This window comes from Helianthus annuus, chromosome 3 (assembly GCF_002127325.2).
Source record: "Helianthus annuus cultivar XRQ/B chromosome 3, HanXRQr2.0-SUNRISE, whole genome shotgun sequence".
Classification (NCBI taxonomy): Eukaryota; Viridiplantae; Streptophyta; class Magnoliopsida; order Asterales; family Asteraceae; genus Helianthus; species Helianthus annuus.
The window spans coordinates 98,578,657-98,597,464 of NC_035435.2; the positions used below are offsets into that span (position 1 = coordinate 98,578,657).

Below are 18,808 nucleotides of genomic sequence, written 5' to 3' on the forward strand. Positions count from 1 at the left end.
TCTGTTGAAGAGGAATTTTTGGAGAGCAAAGATTTGTTCAATATTTGTGATGTATTTTCGTTTTCTAAGGTATATTTTGTTGTTAATATTAAAATATACATTACAAGTTAGATGTATAGATTATTAAGTTATTATATACTTATTCAGGTTTGCAAGGTCATTGTTTTGGGTAATATAATCGGTGTTTACAAAGATGAAGGATGGTTCTATGAGGGTTGCAATAGATGTAACAAGAAGATCAAAAAAGTTGTTAATCTGAGTGATGACACACAGGAATCAGGTTCAGCTGTAACAAAAGAGGTTCTTACCTGTATCTCTGATCGTTGTGCTTTTAAAACTATAAGTTCTTCTCTCAAGTAAGTGAATATAACTTCCGAACATTTTTTTACATTCACGACCTATTATTTATTATTTTATAATATGCACATTCCCATATTCACTAGGTACAAGATTCAACTTAGAGTTCAAGAACCCTCTGCCTCTGTTACTCTTACTTTGTTTGATCGTGAAGCACGGAAGTTGGTAGGAAAGTCTGTTGAAGAGATTCTTAATGCCAACCCTGAATTTGTAAGTTTACATTTAGTAGGCATTTTTATTTTATTTGAAATTTACTTAAATGTTCATATTTGTTGATAATTGATAAATATTATATTTTTTCAGCGTTTTGATGGTACGAAGATTCCTTCTGAAGTAGATGCGTTGGTTGGCCAGACTGTTGCTTTTAAAATAGATGTTACCAGCTATGTCTTGAAGTATAACATCCATAAGTATTGAAGTATAACATCCATAAGTATGGTATACTCAAGCTAACTGTGGATCCTAATGTTATATCTCACCTTCAAGACAAGCAATCGTCTTCCCAGATAAGTGTATGTTATATAAAAATTTTGACCTTATTGTTTTACGTTTTCAACATTGTAGTGTCCTGAAGTCTAGATATCTGTTTTTAATTTTTTTTTTATAAATTATGCAGTCTTCTCAGAATTGTTCTCTGAATATCGGTGCTTCAGAATTTCAGTCTGAGTCATTTGAAGGTTTTAAGGTAATTTTGTGAATTATTCTTTTCTTATCCATTGTTTTATTTCATATATGTTCAACTATTTGTTGCCTTTCTAACATGTTAATTTTTGCTTTTGTTAGGACTATGGTGTCAAGGGTAACCAGAACACGACTCTTGTATCTAACATGGCGAGCACCGTTTCACCTGTTGTTTTGGATGTCACTGAGACTCCTGCTTCCATGTTAGTTAAGGATGACGTGAAGCGAAACTTGGTTGAAGTCTATGATGTTGAGGAAGATTCTCACATATCTGCAACAAAGGTCCATAAATCTGGCGAGGTTAAGGATGCCAATAGTGCAGAGAATATGAACCTCATCATTCCTAAAATCGAGAAATAGTTGTCCAAGTTTTCATATCATTACGTTATTGGTTGTTTTCTAAATATTCGTTTTTATTGGTGTCATCTAAAACAATTACATGGTTTGAATTTGTGGTTTTTATTGGTGTGGTTTAAAACAATTCATGGTTTGAATTTGGAGAATTTGATATTTTGTTATGAATAATAAGCATTATTTGAATTTAGTTTATTTTTAATTCTAGGATTATGATTGTTGTTTACATTTAACATAAATCCCAAGGATAGTATTTTATAACTATTTAATTAGAAGTATTAATGTAATAATATAATGATAACAAAAATGCAATTCTTTCATTAGACTACAAAATTAACAAAAGTTATTTAAACATATTATTGAGGGACATTGATACTGTTGATTTATAGTTGATAACATCTTTTTTAAAATAAGATAAAAATAACATAGTTTGTAACAATTATAGAAAGCTTACCTATAGTATTTTATATTTTTTCATTTTCATATATAATTTTCGTATTAAATAGTATTTAAATTCTAAAAACGTATGATTACCTTAAATACATGACTTACTAAATTTAGTGAATAAAATAAGCCTTTATTTGTTAGTTGGTATGACTTTAATATATACCCATAATTAAGCTTATTTCCTTTTCAATTCATTATTATAGATTGTTATTTATATGTACACTCATTTCTTCACACAACAAAGAATTAACTTCACACAACAAAGAAATCACTCATCTACTTTGACAATGTATAATATTATACACACTGCTTTCAGGTTATATCTAGTACGTTTTCTGAAATCAGTATACATTTCTTTATGTCCAACATTATTTGATAACAAATTATACTTTTATGTGAAGTAATGTCACAAATTCGTAAACATACATCCGCATCAAGTCCCGACATTCGTAATATAAATGTGGATTCAACAAATCCTTTGTCTGATATATCTAACGGTACGTCGTTTAATTTTCTGTTTTGAAGTAGTATTGCTGCATTTTTTTTCATCTCATTTCAATTTTTACTAATTAATATCTCATCTCAGATGATATATGCAGTAATATTGACAACTCTCAGGCTATTGAAAGAACAAAAGCTACAAGAATATATTCGAATAATAAAAGATTCAATCCAATCTCATCGCAGAGTCAATCCAAAGTCAATTATTCAATTCCTAATAATAAACATAATTTTAGTCCGTACACACCTCCCATATATAACAGATCATCTAATACCCGTGGAATAAACATCAACACGAATGCTTCTTCATCATATCCTTTGTATGATATTTCGAATGATAAGTTTTATTTACTCTATATATGTAACTTTATTAAAAAAATTATTTTGTATATTTTACTAATGGATATTTCATTTTAGTTGATATACGCAATGTAGACAAGGATGAGGCTGCTAAAAGAAGGAAGGCTAGACGTTTATATTTGAATAGCAAAAGATCAAAAAAATCTCATCACAGACTCAATCGACAGTAACTTCGTATACTAAAAATAAAGAGAATATTAATCCGAACACAACTTTTACGTTGAACAGATCATCTTTTAGCGTCTTATCAAGCATCAACGTCTCTTCCAGTTCATCTAAATTCAATTCAGGTATCACTTTCTTTTTTTCGTCCTTATTAATTTCTTAAATTAGATTTTTCTGATTGATATGTTTTAATGTGACTACGTATTTTTTTCTTTAGGAAATTGTCCATCATCAAGTGTCGTGATTAAAGACATAACTTCTTTAAGTCCATCTAATTTTACTAATCCAGGTAATTTATTTATATTATTTTTTTATGAAGCATTACTTTTATGAAACACATGTTTATATATTTTTAGATATTGAATATTTTTATTCAGTTTAATCTTTTTTTGTTATTACTTAATTTTATATTATTTGTTATACTTATTTTTTAGAAAACATTGCATCTTCCAGTGGTATTATAAAAAAATATTACATGCAATTCATCATCAACTTCAAGTGTTGACATCATACCTTCGTCTTCAGCTAGAATTTCAACAAATACTTTTCTCGCATCAGACAACTCTTCAACATTGATAAAAATGTCATCTGGAAAGCGAAAATTAGTAAGAAAATGTCGAGACTTAACACCTATACCTATTATTGATTTGACAGCAGATGATGATAACGAGGTTCCTCATATTATAAATCAACATTTAAAAGGAGTTTCAAAAGCTAAAGCGGATCCTCCTTTATTTATTACTGCTTTACATATTGTTTTTTATATTTAATTTTAGCAACATAGATTTTAAACGTTTAATATTAATCTTTTAAGTAAAATACAAAAAAAAAAAAAAATACAGACTACTTGGATCATGGTGACCAGATCATCGTTTGTGGATCATGTAATGCAAAGATTTGGAAAGCAGAGGCGGATAGGGGAGAAAAAAAGCGAAATAAAGTTAACTATTCAATTTGCTGTTCGTACGGTAAAGTTTTGTTACCTGATTTAAGGCAGCCTCCAGATATTTTGAAAGATCTATATGTTGGCGCCAATGCGAAGAGCAACTTTTTTCAAAAATACATTCGCCGTTATAATTCTATGTTCTCATTTACATCTATGGGAGGAAGGATTGATAAAAGTATCAACCGTGGAAATGCGCTTTACATCTTTCGATTAAGTGGTCAAAATTATCATAATATTGGTAATATGTTACCTAATGATGGAGATGCGCCAAAATTCAGCCAGTTGTATATATACGACACAGATAATGAAATATTTAATCGACAAAATGTTGTTGGGTATGTCTTTATGTCTTACTCTTTATATTTTAATATATTTTTTTATTTTATATGCTATTAATTTTAGTAATACAGAGGTAAACATTATTAATCCATACTATTTGTTAATTTTACAGGGGCTCAAACACTTCTTTTTCGATAACTGAGAATGCTTTTGATGTTCAGATCATTGAGGAACTCAAAGTTATGTTAGACACTCACAACGCTTTGGTTCAAAGTTATAGATAAGCTAGAAACTGTTTAAATGAAAACCCTTACATCGACTTGAAGCTTCGTCTTATTGGTAAAAGATCCAAAGATGGTAGAACATATAATCTTCCTGAAGCTTCTGAAGTTGCTGCATTAGTTATTGGAGATTTTACTCAAGCTGTTGAAAATCGTGATATAGTTGTGAAAACCAAATCTGGTCGACTTGAGCGCATAAGTGAATTACATTCTTCTTATCTTTCTCTACAATACCCTCTTCTATTTCCATATGGAGAAGATATGTACAGGGTTGACATTCTTCATAGAGGTCTGAATCTAGACACGAAGAGCAAACGTCCAATGTGTACTATGCGTGAGTTCTTTGCATATAGATTACAAGATCGTGTCGATAAGTTTTCTGTAATTCATAATGCAAAACGACTTTTCCAGCAATTTGTTGTTGATGCTTACACTATGATTGAGAGTGAAAGGTTGTTTTACATACGGCGACAACAAACGCATTTGAGGTCAGAAAGTTTTCAGAATATACAGAATGCAAATAATTCTGGCAAAAAAGATATGTAAAAAATTGGAACACGTATCTTTATTCCTTCTTCGTTCACTGGCGGTTCTCGATATATGATGCAAAATTACTTAGATGCAATGTCTTTGTGCAAATGGTTTAGGTATCCAGATTTTTTCATTACTATTACATGTAATCCAAAATGGCCGGAAGTTGAAAGGTTTTTGAAAGATACCACCATAAGGCCTGAAGATAGACTGGACATTTTGTGTCGAATTTTCAAGATAAAACTGGATTCCATAACAAAAGACTTGAAAGAAGGCAACTTGCTGGGCAGAGTTAATTCTGGTATGTTTATTTTATAGGTTAACATTTAAAGGGTAAAGTGTTTAAATAATGTTACTTTATTTTTTATTAATAGTATTATTATTAATCTATGTTTATTGTTGATAATATGAGTTAGTTATATATATTTTTCTAATATATGATATTTTTGTTATTGTACTCTGTAGTTGTCTATACTGTTGAATTTCAAAAACGCGGAGTTCCTCATGTACACATATGTGTATTCATGCATCCTGACAGCAAGATACTATCGGTTGACCAACTAGATCCAATCATTTCTGCCGAAATTCCAGACATAGCCGAGGATCCAGAGTTATATAAACTTGTGGCAGACTACATGATTCATGGTCCATGTGGTGCTTTCAATATGAATTATCCTTGCATGATCGATCGTAAGTGTTCCAAGAAGTTTCCTAAAAAATTTGTTAACGAAACATGCTTGGATAAAAAAGGATTTCCAGTTTATCGTAGAAGGGATTCTGGCGTATCTGTTATTAAATCACGCGTGAACGTAGACAATAGATATGTTGTTCCATATAGGAAAAAGCTGTTAAAAAGATACCAGGCGCATATTGTCACACCCCAACCGATGGCGAAATCATCGGGGCATGGCACTGAGCGAAACAGATTGTCCAGAAGTTTCCATAACAATTATCATTACTATTTAATTTAAAATAACATGTCCCATACCATGTCTCAACCAGTAAGCAAATTATTACAGACAAAATCTAGACAAATAGTTCTATTCCGACAACTCAGATTTAAATAGAGCAATTGTTTATCTGCTTCTAGAGACCCTTGATTTAGTTTGTACAGACAACTCTTTGTTGGACTCTAGAGCCTTATTCTAGCCTCGCTTTCCTAGCAGATAAGCATCCTAAACACCTGTCACATACGTTAAAATAAAGTCAATACACATAGTGTAAAGGTGAGTATACAAGTTTAATAATAGCATATAGAGTTCGAAATAGTTTACGCATAACCAGCACGTACACAGCGGAAAACGAAGCATGTTAGTTATCGACATGAACCTATCGATACCAATGACTGCGGGTTGACTGCCCAAGGCAGTTCGTAATACATGATCACCACTGTAATCCATGCAAATAATTGTCCTTAACAACCCCCGCATGAGCGGGTGCTAAGTCTAAACTATAGTACTATCGTCGTTAAGGCAGGTAGACAGCATTCCAAGTGCAAACATAACAAACAAGCATTCATTAAGTCATGTATAACATGCGGTAACGGTTAGCGTTTAAAAGTATTGCGTAGTGTGTTCGATTGTGATTTAGAATAAGTAACGTATGTAACACCCAAAGCGCGAAAGCAAAAAGGGTTCGAGTATACTCACAGCAGTTGACGGATTGAAGGGAGCGCTTGAGAGTAAGGTTAGCCTGAATAGTTCGGTAGTATAACGATAAGTAACGCGTAAAAAAGAAACAAGTGTGAGTGGATCGGACAGCTGGTCGATAGGACGGTAGTCCGATCGGACGGCTGACCGTGCGGTTGACAGTCCGTTCGAACAGTTTTCCGGTCGGACGGTACTCCGATCGGATGGTTGTTCGAGTGGATTGTTTCTTCCTTTGAGTAGATGTGTTTGTGTATGATGGTTTGACTTTTGAAGTTTTTGTTGCAGCATTTGAAAGCATTGAAGTATCTTTACCTTTCAGGTCGGTCGATCGGACGGTCGGTCGATCGGCCGGCCGGCTAGGTACTTCAGCGAAGAACATATTCTCAGCAAAATGTCACTCGATCGGACATCAGTTCGATCGGGTGGCACTCCTAGTGCATTGAACATGTTGAAAAATCGATTAAGTGTTGAAGTCAAGTATCTCATGATCCGAAGAGTAATCCAATCGGATGGTAGTCCGATCGGATAGCAGTTCGTTCAATACTCAACTTCAAATAAGTTTGTTAAGTGTGGGACCCATGTGCTAGCCGTTCGGCTGACCAGTCTTCGGCTGGCTGTCCGTTCGGACAACAGTCCGATCGGACAACACCTTGTCCTAGTCGGCCTGTTCATTTCGCACTTGGTCGTTTTGATTGTTTGTCGTTTTATCGAGGTATTTTGTTAACAAGTCAAATATAGGAACCTCGTCTTTACTTGGTTCTCCTGATCGAACAGGAATCACCCAAACCCGATCAGTGAACGGTTCGGGACGGTGTTTAATGTTTAACCCGAAATCGGTGAACCTCGTGGATAGAATCTGGATCTTAGGCCATGCAACCACCAGAATGATTAGTAAGTCGGCACAAGCTCTGTTTCTATCGGTTTTGAGGGCATTGAGTGTAAAAGAGTTGAAAGAAAGTTGGAAAACCATCTTTCAATCCCTTTCACCGTGAATATGTCTAGATCTATGAAAGATCTTTGTTTGTTTATGTGGAAATCGGTTAGATCCAAGTTATTCTTGGTGGATTGAGGTCAAAGCATGAATTCTTCAAGAACACATGATGACATCATCCTAGAACACTTGAATCTTGATGATTTCACGGTTAAAAGTTAAGATTTGAAAGATAGAAATGTGTAGAAGTGCGTGTAGATCAAGAAAGTACAAGATTTAGGACGAGATCTTACCGGAATTGAGAGAAATCTGGGAAAAGGTGAAGAGCACGAGCTGGTCGGACGTCACTTGCCAAAAGTAGTAAGTTGGAGAGTGACAAGGGGTATTTATAGGGTTCCAAATGAGGAAAGTGGTTGGCCGATCGGCCAGGCAGCTCGATCGGATAGCCTGTCCGATTGGACGGCAGTCCGATCGGCCGGCTGGTCGATCGGCTGGTAGCCGGATCGATCAGTTGCCTGTTTCGAGTGTTTGGTGCGACGGTTTTTGATATTTCGATTTCGATTGTGAGCGGTGCGAGTGCGATAGAGTTTCCTATTCAAATTACTTTTTTTAATCCCAACCAATTATCATACTATATCTACATATAAGCATCTTTATTTCATATTCGTTGAGTGTTTGCGATTCGATTGCGATTGAGTTCGATTACGATTCGTTTAATTACCATACATAATATAAATTAAACATGCACAAGTAACACATAAGGCACACACACACACGTATAACAATAACCAAAAATGCGATATTCGAGTTGCGAGCGCGATTGCGGTAAGTGATAAATAGCGATTAACATTGGATAATAGCGAATAAACTTCGATTATTTGCAGATACTCCACATAATACAACTAACGTAAAACATAAAATAGACTAACTAAAGTCAAAGAAGTCAAAACAGGAATTGAGTAAGGAGTGACAGATCGCAATTAGCAGTCTTTTCTTCCTTTGACTTCAATCGTGACTTTGACTTTGACTTTCGAAAACACGGGGTGTTACAGCCTCCCCTTGTTTAGGGAATTTCGTCTCGAAATTAGGCTGAAGCCGTAATAAACAACTGTGGGTATTTCGCCTTCATGTCGCTTTCGAGTTCCCAAGTGAACTCTGCGCCTCGTTTGCCTTCCCATCGGACTTTCACAATAGGAATGCGCGAGAGTCGGAGCTGCTTGGTTTGGCGATCCATGATTTCAACAGGCTTCTCCACGAAGTGTAGTGTTTCGTTTATTTGGAGGTCATCGAGGGGTACAATTAAATCATGCTCAGCCAGGCATTTTCAGAGGTTTGACACAAGGAAAGTCGGGTAGACGTTACTAAGTTCCTCCGGTAGTTCGAGTCTGTAGGCGACTTTTCCAATCCTTTACAGAATCTTAAAAGGTCCAACATATCGAGGCGCTAGTTTCCCTTTCTTGCCGAATCTGACCACACCCTTCCAAGGTGATACCTTTAGGAGTACGTAGTTGCCAACGTCAAATTCATGGGGCTTGCGTCGTTTATCGGCGTAACTTTTCTGTCTACTTCGAGCTTTCAACAAGTTATCTCGAATCTGGAGGACTTTGTCAGTCGTTTCTTGTAGTAGCTCAGGACCGGTTAATTGCGAGTAACCGATCTCGTGCCACACAATCGGCGATCGACATCTTCTTCCGTATAAAGCCTCGAATGGTGCCATTTGTATGCTGGTATGATAACTGTTGTTGTACGAGAATTCGACTAACAACAGGTATTTATCCCAATTACCACCGAAGTCTATAACACACGAACGGAGCATGTCTTCAAGAGTACGGATCGTTCTTTCAGTATGTCCGTCGGTTTGAGCATGGAATGCGGTACTTAAGTTAAGCGTCGTACCGAGAGCCGCTTGAAACGTTTCCCACAATCGCGAGGTAAACCGAGCATCACGGTCAGAGATGATGTCGCGAGGCGTACCATGATTACAAATGATCTCATCGGTGTAGATTCGGGCTAATCGTTCTACCTTGTAGTCTTCCCGTATTGGCAAAAAGTGAGCAGATTTGGTCAAACAGTCAACAACAACCCAAATGCTGTCGTGACCTAATGACGTGTGCGAAAGCTTTGTTATGAAATCCATAGCTATACTCTCCCACTTCCACATAGGGATCGGTGGTTGTTCGAGTAAGCCAGATGGTCTTTGATATTCAGCCTTGACCCTTGCACAGGTCAGGCATTTTCCAACGTAGAGAGCGATATCCCTTTTCATGCCCGTCCACCAGTACTTGTAGCGAAGATCCTGGTACATCTTATCGGCACCGGGATGAATAGAATATCGGGATTTGTGGGCTTCGTCCATCAAGATCTGTCACAAATCGGACTGTTTATGGATCCAAATTCGGTCCAGAAAATAGAAGATCCCATTCGATTTGCTCACAAGCTGAGCTCCATCGTGATAGATTCTTTCCTTCTTCAGAGTGCGTTCATTGAAACAAGCATGCTGGGCTTCGCGGATGAGGGTTTCGAGATCATGTTGGGTTTCGATATTACGAATGCTGAGCAAATAACTCCGTCTACTGAGAGCGTCGGCAACGACATTTGCTTTGCCTGGGTGGTAACGAATCTCACAGTCGCAATCGTTGAGAAGTTCTACCCATCGGTGTTGACGCATATTTAGTTCTTTCTGATCAAAGATGTGTTGTAAACTCCTGTGATCGGTGAAGATCCTACACTTGGTACCATACAGGTAGTGTCGCCAAATCTTTAACACAAAAACAACCGCGCCTAGCTCGAGATCATGGGTTGTATAGTTCTTCTCGTGGATTTTGAGCTGACGAGATGCGTAAGCTATAGCTTTGTCTCGCTGCATAAGAACACAACCAAGACCAATGTTGGAAGCATCACAATAGACAATGAAGTCGTCGTTTCCGTCGGGCAATGTGAGAACAGGAGCATTGCAGAGCATGTGCTTGAGGGTTTGGAAAGCAGACTCTTGTTCAGTTCCCCAAACAAAAGGCTTATCTTTATGCATGAGGGCGGTAAGTGGTACAACGATTTTAGAGAATCCTTCGATAAATCGTCGGTAATAGCCTGCTAATCCGAGAAAAGAACAGAATTCAGACGGGTTCTTAGGCGTAATCCAATTCTTAACTGCTTCAATCTTCGCGGGATCGACATGAATACCTTGACTATTGACGATGTGACCCAGAAACTGAACCTCCTCTAACCAGAATTCACACTTGGAGAACTTGGCGTAGAGTTGGTTCCCCTGGAGTAGCTCGAGAACCAAACGTAGATGTTGCGCGTGTTCGGCTTTCGACTTGGAATAGATCAAGACATCGTCGATGAACACAGTGACGAAACGGTCTAGAAATGGCTTACACACGTGATTTATCAGATCCATGAAAACCGCGGGTGCGTTGGTTAAACCAAAAGGCATAACAACGAACTCGTAGTGGCTGTAGCGAGTGCGAAAAGCGGTTTTGGGTATATCTTCTTCTTGAATGCGTAGTTGGTGATAGCCTGAGCGTAGGTCGATCTTCGAGAAACACGTAGCACCTTGCAGTTGATCAAACAAATCATCGATACGAGGCAGGGGATAGCGGTTCTTGATGGTTAACTTATTCAACTCCCGATAGTCGATGCACATCCTGAACGACCCATCCTTCTTTTTAACGAAGAGGACTGGCGCGCCCCAAGGAGAGGTGCTCGGGCGAATGAAGCCTTTCTCAAGTAATTCCTGGAGTTGGTTCAAGAGTTCACGCATTTCGGATGGTGCGAGTCGATAAGGGGTTTTGGCAACAGGGTTGGCTCCAGGAATGAGGTCGATACGAAAGTCGATATCACGACTTGGCGGAAGGCAAGGAAGATCATCAGGAAACACATCAGGAAATTCACGAACCACAGGAACGTCTTTCACTTCTGTCTTTCTGTTCTTTTCCTTCTCCGCTACTACAATGTTAGCCAATAAAGCTCTGTATTCCTTGCGGAGATACTTGCTAGCTTAGACACATGACAGGAGCTTGAGACCTTTCGAAGCAGTTTCACCATACACACACAATAAATCACCATTTGCGAGCGAGAATCGAATCATTTTATCGAAGCACACAACTTCAGCATGGTTTTCGCGAAGAAAGTCTGTGCCTACTATGACGTCAAAACTTCCAAGTTGCATCAGAATAAGGTCGATTGGGAAGATGTGATTGTTGAGTTCAAGAGTACAATCATGAAGAACGGAATTAACGGCGACAGTTCTTCCAGTGGCGACTTCTACATCGAACGTCGAGGAGAGTTGGGAGCGCTTACGACTAAGAAGCTTCTCGAATTCAAACGATACAAAGCAGTTATCGGCTCCAGTATCAAACAAACATGAAGCGTAATACCATTCACAAGGAACGTACCATTGACCACGTTGTTGTCAGCCTGGGCTTGGCGCACATTGATGTTGAAGGTTCTGGCGCGTGCTGCTTGTTGCTGCTGCTGAGGCTGCTGCTGTTGGTGTTGCTGCTGCTGCTGGGGCTCTTGTTTCACAACCCTGTTTGGGCACATGTTCGCAAAGTGGTTGGGATCACCACATGCGAAACAGACTCGGGCGTTGATCGCGGGTGCCTGAGTTGCGTGTTGGCCTTGCGGGGCGGGGAGCAGAGCTTGATAAGCAGTGGCTTGAACTAGGGCTTGACGAGGACCAGTACGGCAGTTAGCAGTGAAATAACCGTACATGTTGCAGTGAGCGCAGAAACGACAGGCAAGACCCACCGGATGATGATATGAGCATGTTGGGCAAACCGGGTGGGGGCCTGTGTATGCACGCTTTGCTGGCGGTGCATATGTAACCGGTGTTGGTCGGTGGTGAGATTGCTGCTGAGCCGGTACGGCTTGGAGAGGAGCAACAGTGGTAGTGACAGCACAGTTCTTGTTGCTGGAGCTGTTGTTGTTGTTTTTCTTCTTGCGGCGTGAGGACTTTGATGATTGAGCAGTGGCGGTTTCAGCGGTTGGTGCGGTGGTAGCTTGATGTAGAGACTTCGAGGGCTTATCCCAAAAACCAGCTTTTACTCGCTTGTCGTTGATTTCAGCGGCAAGCAAGTAAGTTTCTTCAATCGATGATGTGTTCGCAGCATGCACAAAATCCGCAACACAGTCGGGTAGGGCTCGAATGTACTTCTTGATTGCCATATCAGACATCTTGACTTGATCGGGACAGATAATGCTGAGCTGCTTAAAGCGAGCAGTCAGGGCAGCGTTATCTCCATCCTTCTGCTTAATGTTCCAAAACTCATCCTCCAGCTTTTGGCGTTCATGGGGAGGGCAGAATTCGTCCATCATAATGGCTTTCAACTTTTCCCAAGTCAGCTCATAAGCTGCATCATTCCTGCGTTTGTTTCTCTCGGCCGTCCACCAGTCTAAAGCTCGGGACTGGAAGACTCCGGTAGCATTGAGGGTACAGAGATTATCAGGACATCCGCTTTGGCGCAGAGTGACTTCTACAGAATCGAATCATTGGAACATAGCTGTTGGGCCATCTTCTCCAGTGAATTCCTTTGGGCCGCATGCCTTGAATTGCTTGAAGCTGAAAGCAGTCTTTGGAGTGACTTTAGGAGCATCTGTTCTAGACTCCTCAGACGATTTGTTGACGTTCTCGTAAATCTCACTCACAGCCTTGGCCACTTGCTTAGCGAGGATGGCAGCAAGGCGTTTGTCTCTCTTCTCTTGGCGCGAGAGTCGCGTGTTACAAAGTCCAAACGACGACATTGTCTGCAACAGACATCGTCATAGGTCTTAGACATAGCTTAACCGAATCTCACCTCACACGTCTATTTCTCACCGACGCTCAAAACATAACAAGACATGTATCACATAACCACATAGGCACACAATCCCAGATTCACATAGTCACAAAAGCACATAAGCATGTAAGGCACAGAAGCATAGAAGCACGTACGCAGGTAATCACAGAGGCAGTCAGAATACAGAAACCTATCCTTCAAAGTTCGCGAGTCGTTCGAATATAGCGATCACGTATAACATATCGAGTAGTATAGTACAAGCGTATAACATAGCATAATGTCGTCCCTATCGTAGCGACTTGTCAGCGTGTTGAGATAATTGTGCAGTGCGAGTCGTGCGTATCGATCGAAGTAAAAAAGCAAAAATCGAATAATTCTCCAAAAATTTAAACTCATAAACAGGTAAACACACATAAAAACACATAAAATCGATGAATTATCAGAGTCAGCTGTTGCGGGCTCAGAATTTAAACACCTAAAATCGAGAAATAGATTGTCTGCGGCTAGTAGACATCGACTACCCAAAGCGGTTCGACTGTTCTTCAAGGATCTGTCGTGCACATTTTGACTTTCAGGATCGGCCTCTGCCTCGATTCTTGGGCATTCGACACGCATTCCCTCGGTCATATTGTGACTTCAGGTCGTTGGAGTCCGTCGAGACTTTGGTGAGAGTTTTGTAAAATGGCGACGAAAATCCGCATCAAAGTATGGATTTCACTCCTGGTTCAACGCGAATTCTCGCATTTTATAGATAAATACATATCAATAAGCAATTTAATCGAGAGTGTGCGGTTTTCACACCTAATCTCGATAAAGTTACTTGTTTTGGTTTCGACTGATTGTGTGGTGATAGTGTAGTGTAAACGGGAATAGCGAGATATAGCACATAAGCTCGTATCAAACTTTCAAAGGTTTATACAAGTCGGTCTGTTGGTTCTTAACTATAGTCTAGGTATCTAAGACATCGACCCGGACAAGGTCAAGTCTTGCCTAATTCCCTATAGTTATGGCTCTGATACCAATCTGTCACACCCCAACCGATGACGGAGTCATCGGGGCATGGCACTGAGCGAAACAGATTGTCCAGAAGTTTCCATAACAATTATCATTACTATTTAGTTTAAAATAACATGTCCCATACCATGTCTCAAATAGTAAGCAAATTATTACAGACAAAATCTAGACAAATAGTTATATTCCGGCAACTCAGATTTAAATAGAGCAATTGTTTATCTGCTTCTAGAGACCCTTGATTTAGTTTGTCAAGACAACTATTTGTTGGACTCTAGAGCCTTATTCTAGCCTCGCTTTCCTAGCAGATAAGCTTTCTAAACACCTATCACATACGTTAAAATAAAGTCAATACACATAGTGTAAAGGCGAGTATACAAGTTTGATAATAGCATATAGAGTTCGAAATAGTTTACGCATAACCAGCACGCACACAGCGGAAAATGAAGCATGTTAGTTATCGACATGAACCTATCGATACCAATGACTGCGGGTTAACTGCCCAAGGCAGTTCGTAATACATGATCACCACTGTAATCCATGCAAATAATTGTCCTTAACAACCCCCGCATGAGCGGGTGCTGAGTCCAAACTATAGTACTATCGTCGTTAAGGCAGGTAGACAACATTCCATGTGTAAACATTACAAACAAGCATTCATCAAGTCACGTATAACATGCGGTAACGTTTAGCATTTAAAAGTATTACGTAGTGTGTTCGATTGTGATTTAGAATAAGTAACGTGTGTAAGACCCAAAAGTGCGAAAGCAAAAAGGGTTCAAATATACTCACAGTAGTTGATGGATTGAATGGAGCGCTTGAGAGTAAGGTTAGCCTGAATAGTTCGGTAGTATACCGATAAGTAACGCGTAAAACGAAAACAAGTGTGAGTGGATCGGACAGCTGGTCGATAGGACGGTAGTCCGATCGGACGGCTGACCGTGCGGTTGACAGTCCGTTCGGACATTTGTCCGGTCGGATGGTAGTCCGTTCGAATGGCTGTTCGAGTGAATTGTTTCTTCCTTTGAGTTGATGTGTTTGTGTATGATGGTTTGACTTTTAAAGTTTTTGTTGCAGCATTTGAAAGCACTGAAGTATCTTTACCTTTCAGGTCGGTCGGTCGATCGGATGGTCGTTCGATGGGCTGGCAACCCGATCGGCTAGGTACTTCAGCGAAGAACATATTCTCAGCAAAATGTCACTCGATCGGACAGTAGTTCGATCGGGTGGCACTCCTAGTGCATTGAACATGTTTAAAAATCGATTAAGTGTTGAAGTCAAGTATCTCATGATCCGAAGAGTAATCCAATCGGATGGTAGTCCGATCGGATAGCAGTCCGTTCAATACTCAACTTCAAATAAGTTGGTTAAGTGTGGGACCCATGTGCTAGCCGTTCGGCTGACCAGTCGTTCGGCTGGCTGTACGTTTGGACAGCAGTCCGATCGGACAGCACCTTGTCATAGTCGGCCTGTTCGTTTCACACTTGGTCGTTTTGATTGTTTGTCGTTTTATCGAGGTATTTTGATAACAAGTCAAATATAGGAACCTCGTCTTTACTTGGTTCTCCTGATCGAACAGGAATCACCCAAACCTGATCAGTGAATGGTTCGGGACGGTGTTTAATGTTTAACCCGAAATCGGTGAACCTCGTGGATAGAATCCGGATCTTGGGCCATGCAACCACCGGAATGATTATTAAGTCGGCACAAGCTTCGTTTCCATCGGTTTTGAGGGCATTGAGTGTAAAAGAGTTGAAAGAAAGTTGGAAAACCATCTTTCAATCCCTTTCACCGTGAATATGTTTAGATCTATGAAAGATCTTTGTTTGTTTATGTGGAAATCGGTTAGATCCAAGTTATTCTTGGTGGATTGAGGTCAAAGCATGAAGTTCTTCAAGAACACATGATGACATCATCCTAGAACACTTGAATCTTGATGATTTCACGGTTAAAAGTTAATATTTGAAAGATAGAAATGTGTAGAAGTGCGTGTAGATCAAGAAAGTACAAGATTTAGGACAAGATCTTACTGGAGAAATTTGGGAAAAGGTGAAGAGCACGAGCTGGTCGGACGTCACTTGCCAAAAGTAGTAAGTTGGAGAGTGACAAGGGCTATTTATAGGGTTCCAAAAGAGGAAAGTGGCTGGCCGATCGGCCAGGCAGCTTGATCGGACAACCTGTCCGATTGGGCCGCAGGTCAATCGGCTGGTAGCCGGATCGATCAGTTGCCTGTTTCGAGTGTTTGGTGCGACGATTTTTGATATTTCGATTTTGATTGTGAGCGGTGCGAGTGCGATAGAGTTTCCTATTCAAATTACTTTTTTTAATCCCAACCAATTATCATACTATATCTACATATAAGCATCTTTATTTCATATTCGTTGAGTGTTTGCGATTCGATTGCGATTGAGTTCGATTGCGATTCGTTTGATTACCATACATAATATAAATTAAACATGCACAAGTAACACATAAGGCACACACACACACGTATAACAATAACCAAAAATGCGATATTCGAGTTGCGAGCGCGATTGCGATAAGTGATAAATAGCGATTAACGTCGGATAATAGCGAATAAACTTCGATCATTTGTAGACACTCCACATAATACAACTAACATAAAACATAAAATAGACTAACTGTAGTCAAAGAAGTCAAAACAGGAATTGAGTAAGGAGTGACAGATCGCAATTAGCGGTCTTTTCTTCCTTTGACTTCAATCTTGACTTTGACTTTGACTTTCGAAAACACGGGGTGTTACACATATTAATGTTGAATGGTGCAATCAAGTTGGTTCTATTAAATATTTGTTCAAGTACATTAACAAAGGCCCAGATAGAACTACTCTTAGAGTTGTTGAAAGTGGAAATCATGATGAGGAGGAACCTGTAGTCGATGAGATAGAAAAGTATTACGATTGCCGGTATATTTCTGCATGCGAAACTGCTTGGAGGATTTTTTCCTATGATATTCATTATCGATATCCTGCAGTTATTCGGTTGCCGTTTCATTTACCTAGTCAGCAAAACGTAGTATATGGTGCAAACGATGACATTGACGAGGTTCTTAACAAACCATTTGTTGCTTCTACTATGTTCTTATCTTGGATGAAGTGTAACGAAAGATTACCGATGGCACGTGATTTTACTTATGTTGAGTTTCCTTCAAAGTTTGTCTTTAAATTAAATACTCGCAGTTGGGATGTAAGGAAACGACATCCTTCAATCGGTAGGATTCATTCGATGTTTCCTTCAGCTGGTGAATACTACCTAAGAATATTATTGAACAAAGTAAAGGGGCCAAAATGATTTGAAGACCTTCGTACTGTAAATGGTACTTTGTATCCAACTTTCAGGGACGCATGTTATTCGCTAGGGCTTTTGGATGATGAAAACGAGTACGTTGAAGTTATTAAAGAAGCTAATGTGTATGGAAGCGCTACTTATCTACGCACGTTATTTGGAACAATGCTGATGTTTGGTAGTTTGTCTAGACCAGATTTTGTATGGGAGAAGACGTGGACGTATTATCGGATGACATTTTATATAGAAAAGAAAAACATTTACATGTTGATGGTATGTCTTTTTTTAATTTTTGCATGTTATCTATTTATTCAATTAATATATTTATCAGTTTAATTATTTTCTGTTTATAAATTTATTATTTGAATGAAATAAAAAAGAACTTCATTTATCAAAAAAATGTTGATTATTTACCCTTCAAATTCATTTATATCATATTTACTAAACTATATTTTAATATTCAAATGTACTGCTTATTGTATTATTAAATACATCTTCTATGTTTTTATTTATTTATTTATTTATTATTTATTTTATTTTTTTTGCAGATTTACATTACTCTGATGAGGAAATAAAGAATTTGGCATTGTTAGAGATTGAGAAGTTCTTACTTCATAATAACTCATCGCTGAGGAACTATTCAAATATGCCTTACCCTGATGATGAGTCTATTTCTTCCTCTAACAATCGATTGATCAACGAGGAGTTATGCTATGACCAAAATACTATGGAAGATGAGTTGAATAGTATGTTAGTACTTTTAACAGATGAGCAACGTAATGTTTTTGATCAGATTATTGAATCTGTTAGAAAGAACAAAGGGGTTGTGTTTTTTCTTTACGGATATGGTGGCACCGGTAAGACCTTTCTTTGGAAGACATTGTCGGCAGCAATTCGGAGTAAGTCTGAAATTGTTTTAAATGTTGCTTCAAGTGGTATAGCTTCTTTGCTACTTTCTGGAGGTCGAACAACCCATTCTCGGTTTTCCATCCCTCTGAATAAATGAGGATTCTCTTTGCCGCATGAAGCCTGGATCTGAACTTGCGTATCATTTAAAAAAACACAACTTATTATATGGGATAAGGCTCCAATGATTCATAAACATGCCTTTGAAGCATTGGATAGAACCTTAAAAGATATATTGATGCCTGATTGTTCAAATAGCGAAGCTTTACCATTTGGAGGAAAGGTAATTGTATTTGGTGGTGACTTTAGACAGATTCTTCCTGT

At 38.7% G+C, this 18,808-nt stretch overlaps 1 protein-coding gene across 1 annotated transcript; it reads left to right on the top strand.

Annotated features, from left to right (window-relative positions):
- The first annotated feature begins 2,242 nt into the window (after positions 1-2,242).
- On the top strand, positions 2,243-18,584 carry LOC110931558. The gene is made up of 12 exons (XM_035988104.1): positions 2,243-2,336; positions 2,758-2,866; positions 2,929-2,990; positions 3,083-3,154; positions 3,708-4,146; positions 4,263-4,356; positions 4,417-4,913; positions 5,019-5,203; positions 5,368-5,592; positions 17,106-17,445; positions 17,632-17,756; positions 18,127-18,584. The coding sequence occupies exons 1-12, from the start codon at positions 2,243-2,245 to the stop codon at positions 18,582-18,584; spliced, it is 2,700 nt and encodes an 899-aa protein (XP_035843997.1).
- The last annotated feature ends 224 nt before the right edge of the window (positions 18,585-18,808 follow it).

Excerpts from the sequence above, each read along its gene's own strand:
- LOC110931558 (XM_035988104.1), top strand. The coding sequence starts at position 2,243 with ATGTCACAAATTCGTAAACATACATCCGCATCAAGTCCCGACATTCGT. Across the intron at positions 2,867-2,928 it reads CATCACAGACTCAATCGACA|ATCATCTTTTAGCGTCTTAT; the intron begins GTAACTTCGTAT and ends TACGTTGAACAG. Across the intron at positions 4,914-5,018 it reads AATTCTGGCAAAAAAGATAT|GTATCCAGATTTTTTCATTA; the intron begins GTAAAAAATTGG and ends CAAATGGTTTAG.